Raw genomic sequence first — 20,599 nt, forward strand, 5'->3', positions numbered from 1 at the left:
ATAGATTATAGCTTAACAGATTATAGATTATGACTTTAATCAGAAGCTGTTAATCTGTTTGGTATAACTGTTGGATTATAGATTTAAGTTGCTGAGTAGTGTTTGTTAAATAAGCTGTGAAGTAGCTTTTTCAATTAATTTTTATTTTTTATTATTCACTATTTGTCTACATTTTTCATAAAAAATAATAATAATATTTAATAGTCCATTTGAGTCTTTTTCTATTTTTAAAAAAATAAAAAATAAAAAAATGTAAGAGTATAACCGTGAATTAACATGTCCACAGCAGAAGTTGATAATCAGAAGCAATGGGTGAGTAGCTTCTCAGAATCAGCTTTTTTGACTTAAAATAAATTGTTAGAATCAGAAGCTGTTTGAAATAAGTTTAACCAAACAGTCCAAAATAACTTTTTAAAAGCCAGAAGTCATAAGTTGGCTTAAAAAAGCTCCACCAAACACCCTCAAAATATTGAACATCAGTATTTTTTTCACTTGAATTGGTTAGAGGAGGTTTTTTTGGATAATTTGATGAAAAATTGGGATAAGTTCTACCAAATCAAGCTTTTATCTAAATTGTTGAACAAATTTGATGGGAAAAAAATTGTGAAATGTTGGGCGCTCCAATGGAATTGTCATTGAAGTAGTGCCAAATTTTTATATTGTTTCAAATTTAATACAAATTTTAATAAATTATCAAATTTTGGCATTGCTATCAACAAGTAAATGTAATTTATAGAGATCCAACCATATTTGAAAAGGTGAGATGATGATTATGCTAAAAAATTATGCAAGCAATAGCGCAAGGTTACAAAATTGTAGCATTTATGTACTGTAGTATAGCCCAAATTTAGTAATAACATTCTAAATTTGACATTTAATAACATTAAAGATGCTCCTATCGCAATTCAAAATATGATCATATTTGAAGTGTTTGTTTTGAACTATTTACTCTGTTGTGACTCTAAAATATAAAAAATGCTCGTCATGACTTCACACTGTCCTTGTTAGCTGAATTCATTTCCCAACTGCTTAAATTTTTGGAACAGTTGGCAACTTAATGGTTACTCACCTCATTTCATGAATCATAAGTTACTACTTACTAGGTACTGTGGAAGTGCCAATATTACACAGTTTTGTAAGTTTTCGGGTCTTGAATTTTAATTTCTCAGAACATCTCCAACACATAATTCTAAAAAAAATTAAGTTCTAATAGGTGTAGTAATTGAAATTCAAAAACGTTACTCAAATTGTGATACATATCTGGCGCACAACAGATGTAGTGTTTATTTCAAAGAAATAGCAACGACATCCCAAAAACACATTACACAATACCATTAACACCTTATTAGTTATTCTTACAACTACTAAGCTATTGCTTCAAATCCTCTGAGTCCACACCATTAGCGTTTCCAGAATGAGACCAGTATTCCTTAACCAGCTGCCCAAACAGCGAACCCTCTTTACTCATGAGCTTCATCGGCTCATCATACTCCACCAATTGCCCTGCAAATGTAAACAATGCAGAATTTTCATTGTGCACACAAGGATATATGATGCATTGCAGTTAGATTGCAAGTTCATATAGTAATTTGACCGTTTAGTGGCCAAACGGTAATTTGAGAGATTTTTCAAGATTGTCAGATCAGGTTGAAAACCCCAAACACATTTTAAGTGAAAATTTACTGTTTTCAAAAAATATTTGACTACTCGACTTAGAGTTTCAGTCAAATTCATTTTGAGTTACGAGTAATAGAAATTCCGAGATCTTGTTTTTTTATTGTGTTTTCATTCATTTTATACGCAATTCTACAAGGACTCACCGTCTTTAACAGCAAGCACCATTGTGCAGTCCATCACAGTTGGAATTCTGTGGGCTACTGTGATGACAGTGCAGTCTGCAAATTCTGTCCGAATGGTTTTCTGTATGATGGAGTCGGTTGCATTGTCGATTGATGCAGTGGCTTCATCAAGAACCAGTATCTTCCTTCTCTTCAGTAACGCTCGTCCCAAACAAAATAACTGTGAAAAATCTAGAATTCCCCTAGATGTTGATTTGTGATTATGTATCAATTTTAAGCAGAGTATAACAATCCCAATCAAACAATCAAACAATCAAGACAAAGAAACACAGCGATTTAACGTGGAAAAAACCACAATTGGACACCTCCAACTGTGATCAAAAAACCACGGGCAACAGCCACAAGACAATCCACTAAGAAGAATAAAAGGAATTACACAGGTATACTCTCAATTACCTAGCGAATCCACAACGCCTAATTGAACCAACCTTTATGTGCCTCTTCCAACCCCATCTTCACCACGGAATTGTCTTTCTGATGAGCCACTCTGGATTCCACCACAGCTTCAGGCTCGAATTCTTCAGAATCCACAACTGAAGAATAACTCTCTCTTTTGTGTATAACAAACAAACCTTTGATGTACTCTCTTTAGATCATGAGTTGAATACTCAATAAAAACATCAAAGAAAACTCCCAAAGTATCCCCAGATATAAACCCTAGAAACCAAAAAGAAGATCTGGAGCAGTTCTCCTAAAATCTGACCCAACACGCGAATTTATAGAATCTGTCCCGCGATCTCCGCTCGAGCTCAACACAGCCCGCTCGAGCGGACTGACCAAAAACTGCGTGCGAACAAACTGAGATGCGCTCGAGCGTAGGAGTATCCGCTCGAGCGTAAAATCACACATTCCAGTGTCGATCCCCGTCATAATCAGCGAAGTGGCAATCTTGAAAGCATTATCAACACAAACTTCTCTGAAAGGCTTGATTCGAGTTGGATTCGCATCTAAACACTCAAAGTCTCACTGAAATAAAAAATGCGAATAAAATTACAACTCAAAGGAGTTTTGTCAAACGGGATTGCCAAGAAATAAAACCTAACAAACTGTCGCTGTCTCATGCTCCAATTTGATCCGTCTTGCACAACTGCAAAATATGTTGTTAGTTAACAACTTTTAGAAGACAGGTCAATTTGTATGCCTACAAACTCTTCAATTTTACCTAAAGAGTTCAAGCCCTCTGCTTTCTCTTGAACTGCCTCTCGAAGCTGACATTTTTCAAGAACCTTCCAAAACATGGTTTACAATAGAATCAGTAATTTTGTTTGGAAAACTGTTTCCAGAAACTGAATTCAGAAATGTTTTCTGAAAACAACCCTTTGGAAATACCAAAAAGTTATTTTGAATTATTGAAGACTGGTTTTGTTAAAAAAAACAAAAATGAAAATAACGAATGCTTTACTATTTCCTCTTTTGTCTATATATGTTAGACAGATGCTTGAAATCATGAAAAGAATGTATGGAAGTGAAAGTTTAATGCCTAAAAAAAAGTGAAATTTGATTTGATACAACTTATCTTCAAATCAGAAAATAAAATTTAAAACAAAAGACTGCCACTATCTTCCACCTTGAAGGCTATGCATAGCGATTAGTGATCAGTATTTCTGATCCACAGCTAATTAGTATAACAATTCAAGAACATGTATAACCACTTAGAATAGTAGTTTTATGTCTTTTTTTTTTTTTTTTTTGTTAGTAGAGCTGCGTGGAGAAGAAGGATTCATGTAGCCGACCCCATTTGATGGGACTTAAGGCTTGGTTTGGTTTGATTTGGTTTGGTTAGTAGAACAATCAAAATTTGGTCTTTTAGCTCAAGTTAGGTCTAGAAACCTTACCTCCCATATTTCCTGATCAGTGTGTTCCGATAACGGGTCTAGATTGAATCTCACAGACCCACAAAAGAGAGTTGGATCTTGTGGAATGACCCCTAAGTGTGATCTAAGGTCATGAAGCCCGATCGTACTGATATCTAGATCATCAATAATGACCATTCCCTCCGTAGGCTCCACCAAGCGAAACAAGGCACTGATCAGAGTCGTCTTCCCACTACCGGTTCTTCCAACAATCCCAATTTTGTGCCCTCCTTCGAACACGCAACTGACCCCTCGAAGCACCAGAGGAGCATTAGGCCGATACCTAACCTGCTCAATATCATTTAATGAAGTTTCAGATTGTAAAACAAAGAAAGCAATGAAATCGATTACCATATTGCCAATTTTTTTTTACCTTCAAATTACAGATCTCCACTTTACCAACTTCTGGCCAGGTCAGTGCAGGTCGATTGCTTTCTATTATTTCAGGGGCTTCGCTAGGAATATGCAAGTACTGTTCTAGCCTTTCTACAGAAATAATCAAATTCGATATCATGCACTGGCTTTGGACAGAAGCAACTACGAACAAGTTCAGCGAAAGACCATATGATAGAGCCATTCCAATATATCCTGGATGACAAAAAAAACGCTCATTGGATGATCATACAATTGATCACTATCATTTAGATGAAATGTTTGATATTAGGCAGCACAATTTTTTGTGCTGTCATATGAAATTATGAGAGAAAAAATTGGACAAGTGATAGTGTATTAGTGATAATGATTACAAACCTGATTTAGAAGCTTCGAGTGGGAACAAAGTCAAGGCAAGCGCAGAGCAGGAGAGGACAATTGAACACAGGATTTCTAGGCGTTGGATCAACCACTCATTTGCTGAAAAATTGTGGAAGAATGCACTCGCGTTTGCATCAATAAGGCGCAAGTTCTCTGAAAAGAATCGATCTTCCTCTCCAAAAGCTCTAACAGTCACTACTCCAGCAATGGATTCACCAAGATGGCTTGCAAGTGAAGACTTAGTTGTGCCAACGATTCACATCAACTCCTTTGCAGAAACAAAGTAGAATCTCTGTATGAAAAGATTAAAAAAACGTATAAATTGTTGTTCCAACCCACATGCATGAAAAACATGGGAAGGCAACCAACCAAGTCAAGCTTGGCAGCCACCAACCATAGCAAAGGTCAAGAATGGAGGCTACCCAAGTCAAGAATGAAGGCTCTCCCACCTACTCCTTTTGTGTATAAATAGAGACGGGAGGGAGAGGATGAGAGATATCAGAAATTGGAGAGTGAGAGCTGTGAGTTGAGTGAGTTTCATCTCCTCCTCTGTATTTTGTATTTTGCTCCATTTTAGTGAAAATTCTCATTTCTGTCCGTGGATGTAGGCATTGGGCCGAACCACGTAAATATTGTGTTCTCTGTGTGGCCAGGAGGGTCACATAAAGAAGTATTGCTATGCCTTGAAGGGAGAACAACAACAAGGCAATAGACAGCCAAAGACCGAAGATGGGACCACTGCAGTTTCTGTCTCAGAGGATATTGCATTATTCTCTGTTGAAGAAGAAGAATGCCTCCATATGTCAGACAACGACACCGAGTGGGTGGTAGATACAGCAGCTTCCTACCACGCTACATCCCAGAAGGAGTTCTTCAGTACGTACCAAGCTGGAGATTTTGGTACAGTGAAAATGGGTAACTCCAGTTTTTCAAATCCCAGAAGGAGTTCTTCAGTACGTACCAAGCTGGAGATTTTGGTACAGTGAAAATGGGTAACTCCAGTTTTTCAAAAATTGTGGGAATTGGTGATGTTCATATCCAAACCAAAGTTGGGTGTGTTTTTCTGCTTGCAATGATTTCTATAAGGTTTTGGGCGGGATCCCAGATCCCAACATAAATAGTATGGTGTTTTACGCGCACACCACCCTTGTGTTATGTGCACTTTTTCTGTATCTCTAAATTTTCTCATCCCTCTCATTTTAAATTCGTGCAAAATAAATAAAAAAACAGAATATATTACCTGTAAGAGTATGGTAACATAAACCATGGGTATGATGACAATCAAGATTGGCCAGGTGATGATAGCCAAAACGCAGAAGCTAAAATATGTGTTCATCGTTGCCCCTATGCTCACACTGAACTTGAATGCCAATTCAAGGTCCACCATATTCAGATCAGACGATACCTATACCCCCAAAAATAAAAATTTGAGGCAAAATCTCATAAATTTGTCAAAGTATAAAATACATTGTTTTACATAGTAGAGATTCTTACCCGGCTGAGAATTCTTCCCAATGGCGTTGAATCGTAGAAGGACATTGGAGCTCGGAAAAGAGATGTCATTAACTTGGAAAAAATAGATTTTGAAGTTTTAAGGCCTAAAACAACTACAAAACAAGATCTAACGATCAAGAAGATCGACATTCCACACCCAATCAAAGTGTAAACTAAGATCAATTCCAATCTGCTGACACTATAGTCTTGTACGTCGGCAGCCAACCAGAGACTCTGTACAAATTGCCCAATTATGTAGATAATCTGAATGATAACAGCCAGAGAGAGGTACAAGAAGCCATTGCTCTTATTCAGATACTGTATGTAAGGCTTGAAACCGGCATCGCCTGTTTCTCTTTCTTCTTTCTTAACCAGCTGGTCTCCTAACGATTCTTTTAGCTGTTCCTTGGTATAAATTTTCTGGATTTCTTCTTTGGAGGTTTTAGGCCTTTGAGAAGAGTACTCGGTTTGCATCTCAGAACCGGCAGTGTCTTTGTGAGCGTTGACAAGGATTTGAAATTGTTGACTAGAAGTTAGCAACTGATCATAGGTAGCTGCTTCCACGATCTTTCCATCCGACATTAACTGTCAACAAAATCAATAATGAACAAAATATGTGAACCGCTTTACTAAAAGAATTCAAAAACCAACATGTAATGTAAATTTAAGGACAACAGGAAAATTAACACAAAAGTACTTAAATTCCTAACCAAGATAGTATCAAATGCTGGTAGGAAGTCGACTTGGTGTGTCACAAGCAAGACAGTCTTCCCTGCTAGAGCTTCCATGACATATTCCTGGACATAACCCATATTAGCTTCAAAAAAAATAAAAAATAAAAAAGATTGAGATGAGAATTATGATCACATTAAATAAACTGGTTGCAGTATGTGCATCAACAGCACTGAATGGATCATCCAAGAGATAAACATCTGCGTCTTGATATAGTGCACGTGCAAGTTGAATGCGTTGCTTCTGCCCACCACTGAGATTAACGCCCCGTTCTCCTATTATGGTGCAATCGCCAAATGGAAGCATCTCGAGGTCCTTTATTAGGGAACACTTTTCAAGTACTTCTTGGTATCTATGGAAATCCATGTTGGACCCAAAGAGAATGTTTTCTTGTATGGTTCCTGTTTGGATCCATGCTGTTTGAGCAACATAGGCAATCTTTCCATGTACTTGAACCTGGAAAATGAAGCAGAAACGACACGGGTTGAATAGAGTATATTGGTCTAGAGTCTGTAGTAAAAACTTTTCATTCTTGCACTTCCATAGATGTGGAGAACAAGACATTGTGTGTGCCATTGTGGTTTAGAAAAGAAAGAAGTGAAAATGAAAACTTACTATGCCATTGATGTTTGAAATTTCTCCAAGAATTGTCGCTATAAAGGTTGATTTACCCGAGCCAACCTCTCCACATATAGCTATCTTCTCACCAGGTTTAACCGCCAAATTTATGTCGGTTAGAGTAGGCTTTAAAGAACTAGCATCCCATGAAATCCTAGAGGAATTGATAAATATAGATTTCTCGTGTCCCTTTGCATCGTGCTTTTGCTTCATATTCCTATCCTGCAACTCAGGTGCCTCGAGAAATTTCACTATTCGAGTGAACGAAACTTTTCCTTCAATAAACACTGCCCCAATATCAGGGATCAACCTGATGGGCTCCTGAAGGATTCGCAGCGTTGCGAGAAACGTAAAAACATTGCTAACATTGAGAGGAATTCCAAGAAAGTAACAAGTCCAGAAAGTAATAGCTGAAACTATGGTTGGGGACGACCAAAACAGAACCAAATGGTACCCTCTTTGTGACAGAACAGCCGCTAAATAGCTTGATTCATCATTCCTTAGCCTTGCTATAACGCTCTTGAAATGCGTCTCCCAAGCATACAACTTCAAAACCTTCATGTTTCCGAGTGCCTCGGTGATTGCCTTTAGCCTCTTGTCTTGTGCTGCCATGAGCTTTGTCAGGTGTTCGTGCTGTAATTTGGCCACCGGGTAATTTCCAAAAACAGTCACAATGATCACTACCACCGCCGCAATAGTTGCTAACCCCACAGAATAGTACATGATAATAAACGCGAGGCATATCTGAAGGCTCGTTGTCCATATCTGATGAAACCAGTATGGAAATTCCCCTATTCTATACGCATCAACCGTGACATAATTTGTTATCTCCCCCGGAGAGTGAGTGGTCTTCGCAGCATTTGAAAGTCGGAGTTGCTTCTCATAGATTGCTGCAGATAGCAAAGATCTTACTTGCAGCCCAATTAGTCTAGTTTGGAAGTACCATTGTCTCTCCGACACTGATTCCAAGCATTTTGAGAGGAAAAGCCCCAAAGTAAGCGCATATCCCTCATATTTAAACGCTTCTTTGCCTTGTGCAACATCGATAAAAGCTTTCAAAAGCACCGGTCCTGTAGACAGTGTGAGTACTTTGAGCAACGCAAAAAACCCGGATATCAAAAGAGCTCTCCTCTGGCAGAAAAAGATGGTCGACAGAAAAGGAGGGTTCTGTGCCGTTCCTTTCTCTTTTCGCTTCCTTAGCTCCTCCATAAACGTCAAGTAACAGGTCTCTGCTCGATCAACTTCACGTAGCTTTGGAATGTCTTTGTCCTCGAGAACTTTCGCCTTGCCTTTCTTTAGTAATGGATTCAACCACCAAAATGACATTTTGCTTAAAAATCCAGCCTTGGCGAAAGGAGTTACATCGTCATCTGACTCATCTGTGTCGATTTCACCATCCGTATCAGCTTCTTTAGATTGTAAAGGTTCATAGAGTGTGTTAGAAAATATTGTATTATTGATTGATTTGTTGTTACAAGATTGTTGTCTATCTGTATATTGATTACAACTCCTATATATAGAAGAGAAGGTAGCAGATTGTGGTGGTGCTGGTAGGGGGTGAAGTGGAGGTGGTAGGTAGAGTTGAGTGTGTTAGGTGAAGTGGAGGTGGTAGGTGGAGTACAATTTACATTTACAATTTACATTAACAGCCCCCCTCAAACTCAAGGAGGATAGGCACTAGCCAACTTGAGTTTGGAGAGAGTCACAAAACAGAAAAATAAACTGATAAATAAAACAGGATAGGAGACACGGTATGGTCGTGTCAGACCGATGTAGCAGACAGTTTATGGGGTCATGTCGGACCGTTGTAGCAGACAGTTTACGGGGTCATGTCGGACCGGTGTAGAAAACAGTTTACGGGGTCATGTCGGACCGTTGTAGCAGACACTGTGTGGTCGTGTCAGACCGATGTAGAAGACAGTTTATGGGGTCATGTCGGACCGGTGTAGAAGACAGTTTACGGGGTCATGTCAGACCGTTGGAAAAGACAGTTTACGAGGTCATGTCGGACCGGTGTAGAAGACAGTTTACGGGGTCATGTCGGACCGTTGTAGCAGACACTGTGTGGTCGTGTCAGACCGATGTAGAAGACAGTTTATGGGGTCATGTCGGACCGATGTAGCAGGACAGTTTACGGGGTCATGTCGGACCGTTGTAGCAGGACAGTTTACGGGGTCATGTCGGACCGATGTAGCAGACAGTTTACGGGGTCATGTCGGACCGTTGTTGAAGACAGTTTACGGGGTCATGTCGGACCGTTGGAGAAGACAGTTTATGGGGTCATGTCGGACCGTTGTAGAAGCTGTGGTGGTGCACCGAGGAGAAGACAGTTTATGGGGTCATGTCGGACCGTTGTAGAAGCTGTGGTGGTGCACCGAGGAGGCGACTTAGGGAGTGCGCCATGAGCGACTTATACATGATACTGGTATAACCCCCCCTCAAACTCAAATAGGTGTGAAGATAGAAACCTATTTGAGGTTGAAACAAAGGGATTGATAAACTTGACCGGTGTAGAAGACACTGTATGAGTGTGTATATAGGCTGCCCAAAAAATATACATGGATGTAGATATCGAGCCCTCAAAAGTCGTGCCCTCAAAAGGTGTGCCCGCACCCTCAAAAGGCGTGCCATCAAAAGGCGTGCCCGAATGCATCAAAAGGCGTGCCATGAAAAGGCGTGCAAGGTTGTCGGTGTCAAAAGGCGCGCGATGCGCGTGGCTGTCTCTGGGTCATGGTCGTTATAAACCGAAGCGGAGGAGGCAGAAACTGAGACAGAAAAATTGAGAGAAACCTCTGAAAAATTCTTCATTTTGCTGAGAAAGAGAGGTCGTTTTGCTGAGAGAGATAGTCTGTAACACTCTGTTTGTGAGAGATATTCTGTAACACTCTGTTGCCCAGAAAATGGCCTCGTCTTCCCGTGGGCTGCTTACCCTCTTTCCCGACCTCAACGAGTCCACAGGAGAGAGAACTGGTGCGGTGGCCAGTGAACCTCAACCAAACACCGCTGGGTTTGCTCCGCTGAACTTTCCGATGCGGTCTGTGGAGCAAAAAATGGCGGTGCAGACGGATGTGGAGGCCAATCAGTATACGCTGAAGGCATGTGTGGAAAGCATGACGGCGGTCACAAACTTGTCGAACCGGCTGCAGAGTAGGACAAATGAGGTGCAGCATTTAAACTCCCAGCTGGCTCTGCTCCAACGCATGTATAAGGATGCGCGAGCAGAGATAAGCGTGCTAAGGGCAGAAAACAAGGAGCTGAAGCGGAAGGCCACCGTGATGTTCCGATTTGGAGGGCCGCCATATGCTGCAGTGGAGGAGCAGGGAGTACTGATCATGCCCAGTGGAGTGGTAAACACGGAGGCAACACCGTCAAGAGCCGTCCAGGACGGAGGCAAGAAGAAAAGGCCGGCGGCAGAGTAGGGAAGAAGTGAGGTCGATGTGTGGCCGCTGCAGAAAAGAAAACAAAGCTTTTGGTTTTTTTTTTTTTTTTTTTTTTTTTTTTTTTTTTTGTGGTAAAATTGTGATCGGGGTTGATCCCCTGATATGAATAAAATGAGTTTGGTGTGCAGATCTTCTTGCGGCTTTTTTTTTTTTTTTTTTTTTTTTTTTTTTTTTTTTTTTTTGAAGAATAATAACAATAATAAGAATAATATAGTAATGGAAACTATGGGCGCTGGTATATGGGAATGGTTTTGGTGTTGTTTAATAATAATAAGAATAAAAATAAATAAATAAATAAAATAAAATAGAAAAAGAGAACAGAGAATATATTGTTGTGGGGGAGGATGTTCAGGCGGTGGAACAGAGAATATATTTTAATGGAAAGCATGGGCGCTGCAGATAAAAGATACGAAGGTGGGGAGACATACACTGGCTTTTACTTAAAGAAAAAAAAAAAAGAAAATAGTGGAAGTGAATAATAAAATAAAAAGAAAGGAAAAGAGAGGCCAGCAAAAGAGAGTGGGTGCAAAGTGAGAGAGAGAGAGAGAAGAGGCAAAGAGATAGTCTGGGAAGAGAGGCCATTGAGAGTGCCGCAGAGAGAGCAAGTCCAAGCCCACTGTTCTTGCTCACAGTAGGTGTTGTAGTAGGCCCAGCAGTACTCACACCGCGGCAGAAGATGGCCGTCCGATCTGTAAAGGGGAGGGTTTCCGCTCTCGTCCTTGGCGGCGAACGGCGTTATTGTCACCCCCCACGGCAGCCCCGAAGACTCCAGTGCGTTTGGGTCCATTGGAAACCTAGCCACTGTTGCCCTCACCGCCATTGATGACACAGACAGAGAAGACATTGGTGTGGACCCAGTCGTCGGCTAAGGATTGGTTAGTGGAGATGTTGGGGAGGAGCTGGTTAGGGACCATGATTGAGACCTGGAGATCGGTGCCTTTCAGGGCCTTCAGGATTTGTGGGTTTGCATCGTAGAGCTTCACTCGCTTGGCTCTGAGTTCTACGGATTTCGACGGAGACCGCAGGTTGTTCCCCAGCTGGCCGTAGCACACACCGACTTTTACAGAGATGTCTGCACCAGAGAAAGAAACTAGGAGGGAAATTTCAAGGTATGTGTAGAAAATTCGAGTGGACTAGGTTGAGGTCCGGCGGGCGGCCAAGGCGAGATTGCCGCCCGCCGGTTAAACGAAAAATAGTAGGTTCTAAACCTGCTCTGATACCATGTTAGAAAATATTGTATTATTGATTGATTTGTTGTTACAAGATTGTTGTCTATCTGTATATTGATTACAACTCCTATATATAGAAGAGAAGGTAGCAGATTGTGGTGGTGCTGGTAGGGGGTGAAGTGGAGGTGGTAGGTAGAGTTGAGTGTGTTAGGTGAAGTGGAGGTGGTAGGTGGAGTACAATTTACATTTACAATTTACATTAACAGAGTGAATCAAACTTGGTGTTGGGCTCAATTCCTTCATTTGTTTGTGCTCGAAAAGCACAAAAGATCATTAGAATTGCTACGGGAAAGGTCGTGATATCTAGCACACCCTTAACCGATGCTACTCTCTCCTCAACGACTTCCCAAACAGATGGAATGCATAGAAACACTGAAAACAACAAGGCAAGTACAGAACAAAGCTTTACTGTTACGATATGTCGACTCTGTTGTGTATTGAGGCTCACAATTAGACTCAGCAACAACCATGTAAAGCCCTGAAACAACACCACTAGCCATTGATGAAGAGGTATTAAGCTATGTTCTGACCTCAATTTCTCTTGAATTGTCCAAACCCCGAAACCCAAGTAAGCCAAGCCTAACCCGCCATTGAAAATGGCCGAGGAAATTGGCAAACAGTGAAGGGAATGGGGCGAGGCTACGACCTTTTTTGAGTTTGATTTGTAGATGACAGTAAACAAACAGATGAGAAAGACAATGATATCAAAAGCAATGACCAAAACATGGTTGGGGCATGAATGTGGATTGAAAATTGCAGCAAAGCCTGATGCGCAGTTGTGTTCGTGTGAACATGCGGAATTTCCACAGAAAATGGTCCATGGACCTTCTTCCATTCCGTATTTTCTTGTCTTTAAGATGCTGCAAATCTGAAACAATGGATAAGAGAGTCCTATAGATCAGACATTTGGTGATTGAAGATGAAAAATTAAGTGTTGATTGTTAAAGCAAAGCATAACCAGTATTCAATGTATGAGGTACATGTGGGTTGAGAGCTGCAGAAACCCTAAACTTGTTGGCAAACTGTTTTACTAAAAAACAACCCAATTTTTAGGAACCACCAAAAAGTTGTTTTTTAGCTTTTCAAAAACTATTTTGGCACAAAAGGTGATATGGAAATAGTTTGCATTTTCAAACTTTTCATTGTTACAAACCCACTGCTCTTGATCATTCAGTTGCATTCCCACACTCAGAAATTTGTTTTTAGAAGTTACTGTAAACACCTTGCTTAAGAAAACACTGTGTTTTCAGTACTATCACCATCATAAAATGTTTTGATCAGTGTTATATCTGAGAAAGATAAAAAGAATTTCCCTCTTGGGAACAGATTTTCCAGGAAAATTGAAAATTTAAACCATGAAATCTGAATCTATTTTGGAATTTAACTTCCAAAGCTTGTGGAAACCAAGCAGAGAGACATAGAATATGAAAACATTATAAATAAATAAATAAAACATGAAAAACAAACCTCCTTAAGCAGTACCTTTCACTTTGAGCGAAAAACAGCAGAAATCAAAGTCCCGAAATCATTGAACAGAGAATATGAATACAAATACTATGATATCTATGTGATGGAAACAGAGCAAATATTCAGACACTTCACAGAGATTTAGAGGAGGATCTTAGTGTCATCTTGCTGAGAACCAGGTTTACCACCAAAAAAAACTATCTCAACAAAAGAACCAGACACTCTCAATTTATTTGCTTAGATAGTAAAAAAAAACAATAATAATGATTACCCATCTCTGACTGTTGAGTTTCTACAGATGGTGATTATGAATATATAATGTTATAGCAAAGAAGCTTAGGTACATGTTAAGGGTAATTTATTCACTAGTTTTGAATCTGATTCTTGCAATCAATATTATAACATAAAATTCTACAGGTGGAATTCATCGAGGCGTAAATGTAACACATTTGGCCCGTTAATATATATTTTATTAGTTAATTTATTTGTATTATTTTATGATTTTATATAATATTATGTATTTTTATACATTTTAAGTATTTGTACATAAATTGTTGAATTTATTATATTTTAATACAATTTATAATATATTTTATTATATCCATAATATTATATAAACTAGCAGTTGACCCGAGCAATACAAGTATTATTTTTTTTTCAAAAAATATTTGATGGTACTTATAAAAGAATAATTAAATTAAAATTAAAATTAAAGTATGATTTTAATTATTTATTTTGATAATATTGAACATTATCGTTTTATAAAATTGTTACTTGAATACTTATATATACACACACACACACATATATATATATATATATATATATATATTAATTTTAGTTAAATTATTTGTATATTTTGATAATTTCAGTTCTAGCGTATTATAAAAGTGTAATTATCATATAATAATTTTGTATGATATATATTATATTATAAAATAGTCAGATAAATACTTATTTTGATATTAAAAATAATTGTTAAATTAGAAGAAAAATTAATAACATAAAATTGAAAGTAATTCTAACTAAGAGGGAGATTTAAAATAAGAAATGGTCGAGCTGGTGTGAGCCTGAGCCAAGGTTTTTACTCGAACGAAATGAGGTCGCATGTTGCACTGGGGTTTGAGCATGGTCTGACGTAGGACACGTGTACGACCGAAGTCATAACTCGGTCAAGTCAACGGCAAGACGAAACGCTAGCTCGGTCGGAGGATGTGCATTTCCGGAGGACGGAGTTCGTCTCCACGTCAGATTTGACCGAGCAGAAGCTCGCCGTGGATTACAGAGCTCGGTTAGGCCCGCGAATGGGTTTGTTTGATGAGACTGAGCACATAGCGCGGCCCTGAAGGAGGATTGTGGTACCGTGCTTGTTGTAGCTCGGTGGGGTGTGCTATGTGGCGTAATTTGATTGCTGGATGGATATTCTGCCATCCGTACGCGTCAATATCGTTGGATGGTATTGACATTCGATGTTTGGTAGTATTTGCTCTTATGCGTGAATGAAGATAAGAAGGGAATATATCCACGTGTCAGGAGGAGGACAGACATAGAGGAGCTCGCAAAAACTATATAAACGATGTTGCGTATCCATGCACAAGTCTGGAACATCTGTTCACCAGAGCTACTTACCTCTTTGTCTCCTCTCTCTCTCTCTTTCTCTAAGTGTGCTAATTTGATCATCGGAGGGTTTTTCCGGCAGCACACCGCCGGGTAGCTCATCGTCTTTGTGTTTTTAGGTTATTCAGGAAGAAGCAAAGCTTGGATACGAGGAGTGCGAAGAGCAACAAATATTTCCTCCCCGTACACTAACTATTTAATTTTCTTTTATATTCATTTGGAAAATAAAAATAGATAGAAATTGAAATTATATAAAACTTATTAAAAAAATAAATATAAATATGTTGTGGTTAGATTATCATATAATGATTTTATATGTATATATATATATATATATATATTAAATTATAATATTGTAAAATAAACACTCTTAATTAAAATAAAATGTCAACTAAATAAAAAAAAAATCAACAATGACAAGTGAGAAAAAATCACATAACATCTAAAGCTGAAAAGAAAAAAAGGATTTTTGGTGAAAAGCCCCTCCCGTTGGGCCTATTTTGTGTGAAGCCCACTGAATTAAACAATGACTCTAAAAGCCCTTCAATTAAAAAAATGTCATGAATTGACTGAAATGTCCTTCCATATAAGTGGGGAAATATGAAACAATTAACAGTAAAAATTTACTATCAATCAAAGTAAAATTTTACTGTCACCACAAGTCCAAAAGTCAATTTGTGTTGATAAAATTTTACTGTGGTTTAATATAACATTGTACTATATTTTAGAATTAATTTTTACTATTAGGTTTGCCAAAGATTGACAACTCATACAATGTGTCACCAACACAATTTGAGACATGAATGTAAAAGTAAAATTTTACTCTGAAATAAGAATAAAATGTTACACTCTGAATCTAAGAGTAAAATGTTACACCCTGAATTTAAAAGTAAAATTTTACTCTATATAAAAATAAAATTTTAATTTGAATAAGAGTAAAATGTTACACTCTAAAGCTAAAAGTAAAATTTTACTCTGTATAAAAGTAAAATTTTATTTTGAAAAACGAGTAAAATGTTAGACTCTGAATTTAAAAGTAAAATGTTACTCTGCAAAAAAGTAAAAAAACGGAGGCAGTGTTTGTGGCGGCTGAAGTGTTTGGCAATGACCACCTCTTGACAGCAAAATTTTACTATCATTCCAACACCAGAGTAAAATTTTACTCTAATTCTCTCAAACAAAAAATAAAGCAATAGAACCAGAGTAAAATTTTACTTTCATTATCTAAAACAAAAAACAGAGCAATAGAACTAGAGTAAAATTTTACTCTGGTTCTGTCAAATGAAATTAGATCAAAATACAACAAAAATAAATCCAAAAAAAAAAAAACAAACAAAAACAAAACAAAACAAAACAAATTAATCAACAAATCAACATATCTAATTGAGAAGAAAAACTTCTAAAACTCGATCAACAATCGCAAATCTCAATGAAACTCTCGTTTAATTGAGAGTGTTGATCGTCGGCGACGAGATCGTCTATTGTTTACCAAGTGAAAGATCTTTGGCTGCGAGATCTTTAGATTTGGAGATCATTTTCATCGATTTCGTTCCTGATTTCGTTCCTGCGAGATCTTCAGCTCAGATTTCAAATATTTCAAATGTATGATACGTATACATAAAAGGACAATATTGTGATAAAAAAAAATAGAAATTATAAAATGTCCTTATTAAGGTAGGCATTTCCTACTTAGGGACTTTTTGAAAGAAAATTGATTGGGTCATTCTTTACCCTAATAAAAAGGCCCAAAAGAGGGATTTCACCAAAAATCCCAAGAAAAAATAACAAAAACATCCAAACAATAGATAAATCTCAGTATGTGAAATGATTAATCATCTGTAATATGATGTCAAAATATAAAAGAACTACTATTCAACAATTAAAAAAATAACTCAAGCAATAAATCCAAACTTTAAAGGTTCCTCGAAAGTAACATTGTTGTACAAGTTTTTCCTCTTATGAGTTGTGATTATATAGAATAATATAGGAAATGAAATAGAATTTTATACATAGAATCACTATAAAATTTAAACGACAAATCTATAATATATAATAATATAAAATTAGTATTGGGTATAGAATAATATACGGGAAAATAAGAAACAAAAAACGTAATTTAGCATTAAAAAAAATCCTAATACCCTTAAAAGAATTAAGAAGAAAAACGTGAAATACAAAATTGATATTGAGTTTGTGGATTATCTCAATTTGCCATGAAAATATATGAAAAAAAATATTTGTCAAATATGGAAAATAAGAAATATTTGTCAAACATTTGTGGTTTATCTTCTTCTTTTTTTGTTCTTGTGTTGAATAGATGAGGAGAGAGGGAGAGAGGGACGGTTAAAATGGATGATCGATATGTTCAATTTTTTTTATCTCTAATAAGAATTTCACACAAATAAGTTTAACATATAATTATTTAACATAGATAGGTTTAATAAGCTCGGTGATATGCAATAGATAGATAGAAAGAGAAAAATTTGTATAAATCATTGTTTCAGCAAATAAAAAAATTAAAGATTGTGACAGCTTTGTTGAACAGATAAGGAAAAAAAAGAAAGATAATTTCAATAGATAGATAGATTTTTGAACGATTTCAACAGAATGAAATTTTGAATAGATAATTTCAACAGATAAAAATTTCAATAGATAATTTTTTTGAACAATTTGAACAAATAAGTTACAAAAAATCAACATAAAAGAATAAATCTAGAAATAAAATGTCCTTAGAAACAACAAAGATTTTTCACCACAATATTTGACAAAACATATACTTCTCATCAAAAATAATTATCTAATAAACTTAATGCCTCACGCGATTTTGAAATTAAATTTATCATCAATTTTCTTTAATAAATATAATAAAGTAAATAAATAAGATTTACGGGCGGCGAAATCCAACAGAATTACATATATATTATATTATATTATATTATTATTATTATTATAATAATAATAATTAATTAAGTAAAGAAAATTAATGAAAAAGACAGTCTTTAATGCCCAACCACCCCAATCTCTAAATATTATATTATATATTTTAACCACCCCAATCTCTATATATTATATTATATATTTTATTTATTTATTTACGTTCTTTCTTTTGCAGGTCCAACTCATTTATAAGAGTATCTTCAACCTAGCCCTCTTATCAAGAGGATAAAAATTAATTTTTTTATTCAAAAAATAAATATAGAATATGTCACTATTTATTTAAATTCTAATCACAAATTTTTATTTTTTTTTTTCAAATGGGTGTTATCAACATTTTTTTTTTTAACTTGTTGGGTATTTTTTTTAACATTAAAAAGTAAATAATTTTTGTTCATTAACAAATATTTAATTTTGAAATTTTTGTAAAATATATTTAATATTATACTCATTTTAAAGGTATAATTTCACCCTTTTTAATGATGCTAATTTTATAAAAATTAAATTTACATATTAAAAGTTATTTGTAATATGATAAAAAAATATAGAATAAATAATGTTTTAGAGGGAGGATCCTCTATTTTTCATCATCCCTTCAAATATAGAGGATCAACCTATCCTCTTTCCAAATAGAGATGGATTTAAAGGATATGTTAGAGAAGCAAATCCTTCAAATATAAAGTTATAGAGGAGGTTGGAGATGCTCTAAAGAGAGAGGAGAGCAGAGCTCAGGAGAGAGTTCTAGCCAAGAGTAGCAGAGACTGATAAAAATCAGAGTCTTTTTCATATGTTAGAGTTGTGTATCTATAATTAGAGGTTTTATTGTACTTAGTATTTTTGTTTTTAATTTGATTTGAATGTATTATATAAACAATTATTTTTATTGTTATGTATTAAAATTATTAGACGAGTCATACTTAGTAAGATGGATCGTACATCAATCGTAACTTAGTGTAGTTTAGTGGTAGCAATCGGCATTAACTGAAAATGATTCATGTTTTTGGATTTTAATATTCAAATCCTCTTAATAATATATTTCTGATCAAGATACATCATATTATCCAAATTAATGATTTTTGAAAACTAATACAAGGTTAGTGGTTGATTCGAAACCTGAGAAATTTCTTATTTTATTTTATTTCTTTTATGTTTTATTATCTTAATTAGTTTTAGTTTTATTGTTTTCAAAATCAAACTCGTTAAATTACTTTAATGATTATTTTTTAATCAACGCAACTCGATTAGTCCTTGTGGAGCGACACCACGTCTTAACCGTTGTTCTACAAAAGAGTAGTTATTATCTGGTTTTAAATAAAATATTTTGATTCATAAACAACAACATCTATTTTGTGAATTTTTATTTATCGAAAATACCATATAAATAATGTCACGTGATATTTGTCACGTGAAATGTGTTATGAATTTAAATAAATAAATAAAGAAGATAAGACTTTTAAAATGTTTTTCTTAATTTAATCAAAATGACAAAATATATGACAACTTTTGATAGTTTAAACTTTTGAATAAGATATGAAATATAATTATGAAATTTTGTTAGTTATGTATCAAATTAATTCTAATCAAACATTGCGATCTTTTTGTTTATTAACCAAATTAATTTTGATTGTATGAGTTTATAATGTTTAATTATCAATCAAAATAGTCTTAATTTTTAGACTTTCGTAACATTTTTGGTTACAACTCAACCATATTAATTGAAAATGTAAGTACATAAGTACATAAATTATGTATCATTTAATAAGGTGTGTATAACAATACTCTCTCTTAACGAGTCTATTTGGTATTCAAAATGTGATAATCAAACAATAGAAATTAAAACCACCATTTCCGAGCTTTAAGATAATCAATTTATTTAATTTTTGTAAATTTTTTTCTGTCATCTAAACTATAAACAAAAATTAAACCAAATTTTTCTAACAAAAACTACTGAAAAAAAAAAAAAAAAAAAAAAAAAAAAAAAAAAAACCCCAATCTCAAAGTTGTTAACTTGGCTCCTACCTAGTACTTTGAACTCATGATTTATTGGCTCCCACCTTTTTAGTTTTATTTTTCATTTTTGTCTTCTTCTTCCTAATGGTGAAGTGGTTAACTTGCTTTTTTTTCTTCTTAATTGGCCGCTATCCATATCTGGCAAATCAAAATGTTAAAAACAAGTCAACAATTATTAGTATAAAATATTGTGTAAAAATATATATAAATATTTATAAAGTTGTAGAACTTTTTGGAATTTAACATTTTGAGCTGGCTGATGGAACAGACTTTCTTTGTAGCAGTACTATTATTGTATCAATCATGCCAATTATTTCCGATGTACAAAAAACAAAATCATGCCAAAGAAAATCAAACTTTTTCTTTCTTTCTTTATATAATTATAAGCGTCCACTCTGTGGCATAATTTTTTTTTTAGGGGAAAAAGTGGTGAAAAAAAAAGTAAAATATTGCCCTAGGAATATGCCTTTTTGCCCCTTGAGATGAGTACCCTAGTATTCTTCACATGATCAACCAATGTGGAGTCAAAGTTTTAGACATTTATGAATTTATATAGAATTTAAAAATAAATAAATAAATTTTAAGTGAAAATT

General features: G+C 35.6%; 1 protein-coding gene across 1 annotated transcript; it reads right to left on the reverse strand.

The window, feature by feature from the left end:
- Positions 1-1,199: 1,199 nt before the first annotated feature.
- LOC114272338 (ABC transporter C family member 10) lies at positions 1,200-12,828 on the reverse strand. The gene is given in 13 exon segments (XM_082896286.1): positions 1,200-1,503; positions 1,821-2,019; positions 2,903-2,946; positions 3,022-3,085; positions 3,695-4,000; positions 4,086-4,300; positions 4,463-4,757; positions 5,706-5,870; positions 5,960-6,544; positions 6,670-6,756; positions 6,827-7,147; positions 7,307-8,766; positions 12,210-12,828. Coding segments are annotated over 13 exon segments (4,479 nt in total). The 5' UTR covers positions 12,814-12,828; the 3' UTR covers positions 1,200-1,369.
- Between the last annotated feature and the right edge of the window lie 7,771 nt (positions 12,829-20,599).

The sequence above is a fragment of the Camellia sinensis genome, chromosome 11 (genome assembly GCF_055761805.1).
Source record: "Camellia sinensis isolate YWXY chromosome 11, ASM5576180v1, whole genome shotgun sequence".
In the NCBI taxonomy this organism is placed as follows: Eukaryota; Viridiplantae; Streptophyta; class Magnoliopsida; order Ericales; family Theaceae; genus Camellia; species Camellia sinensis.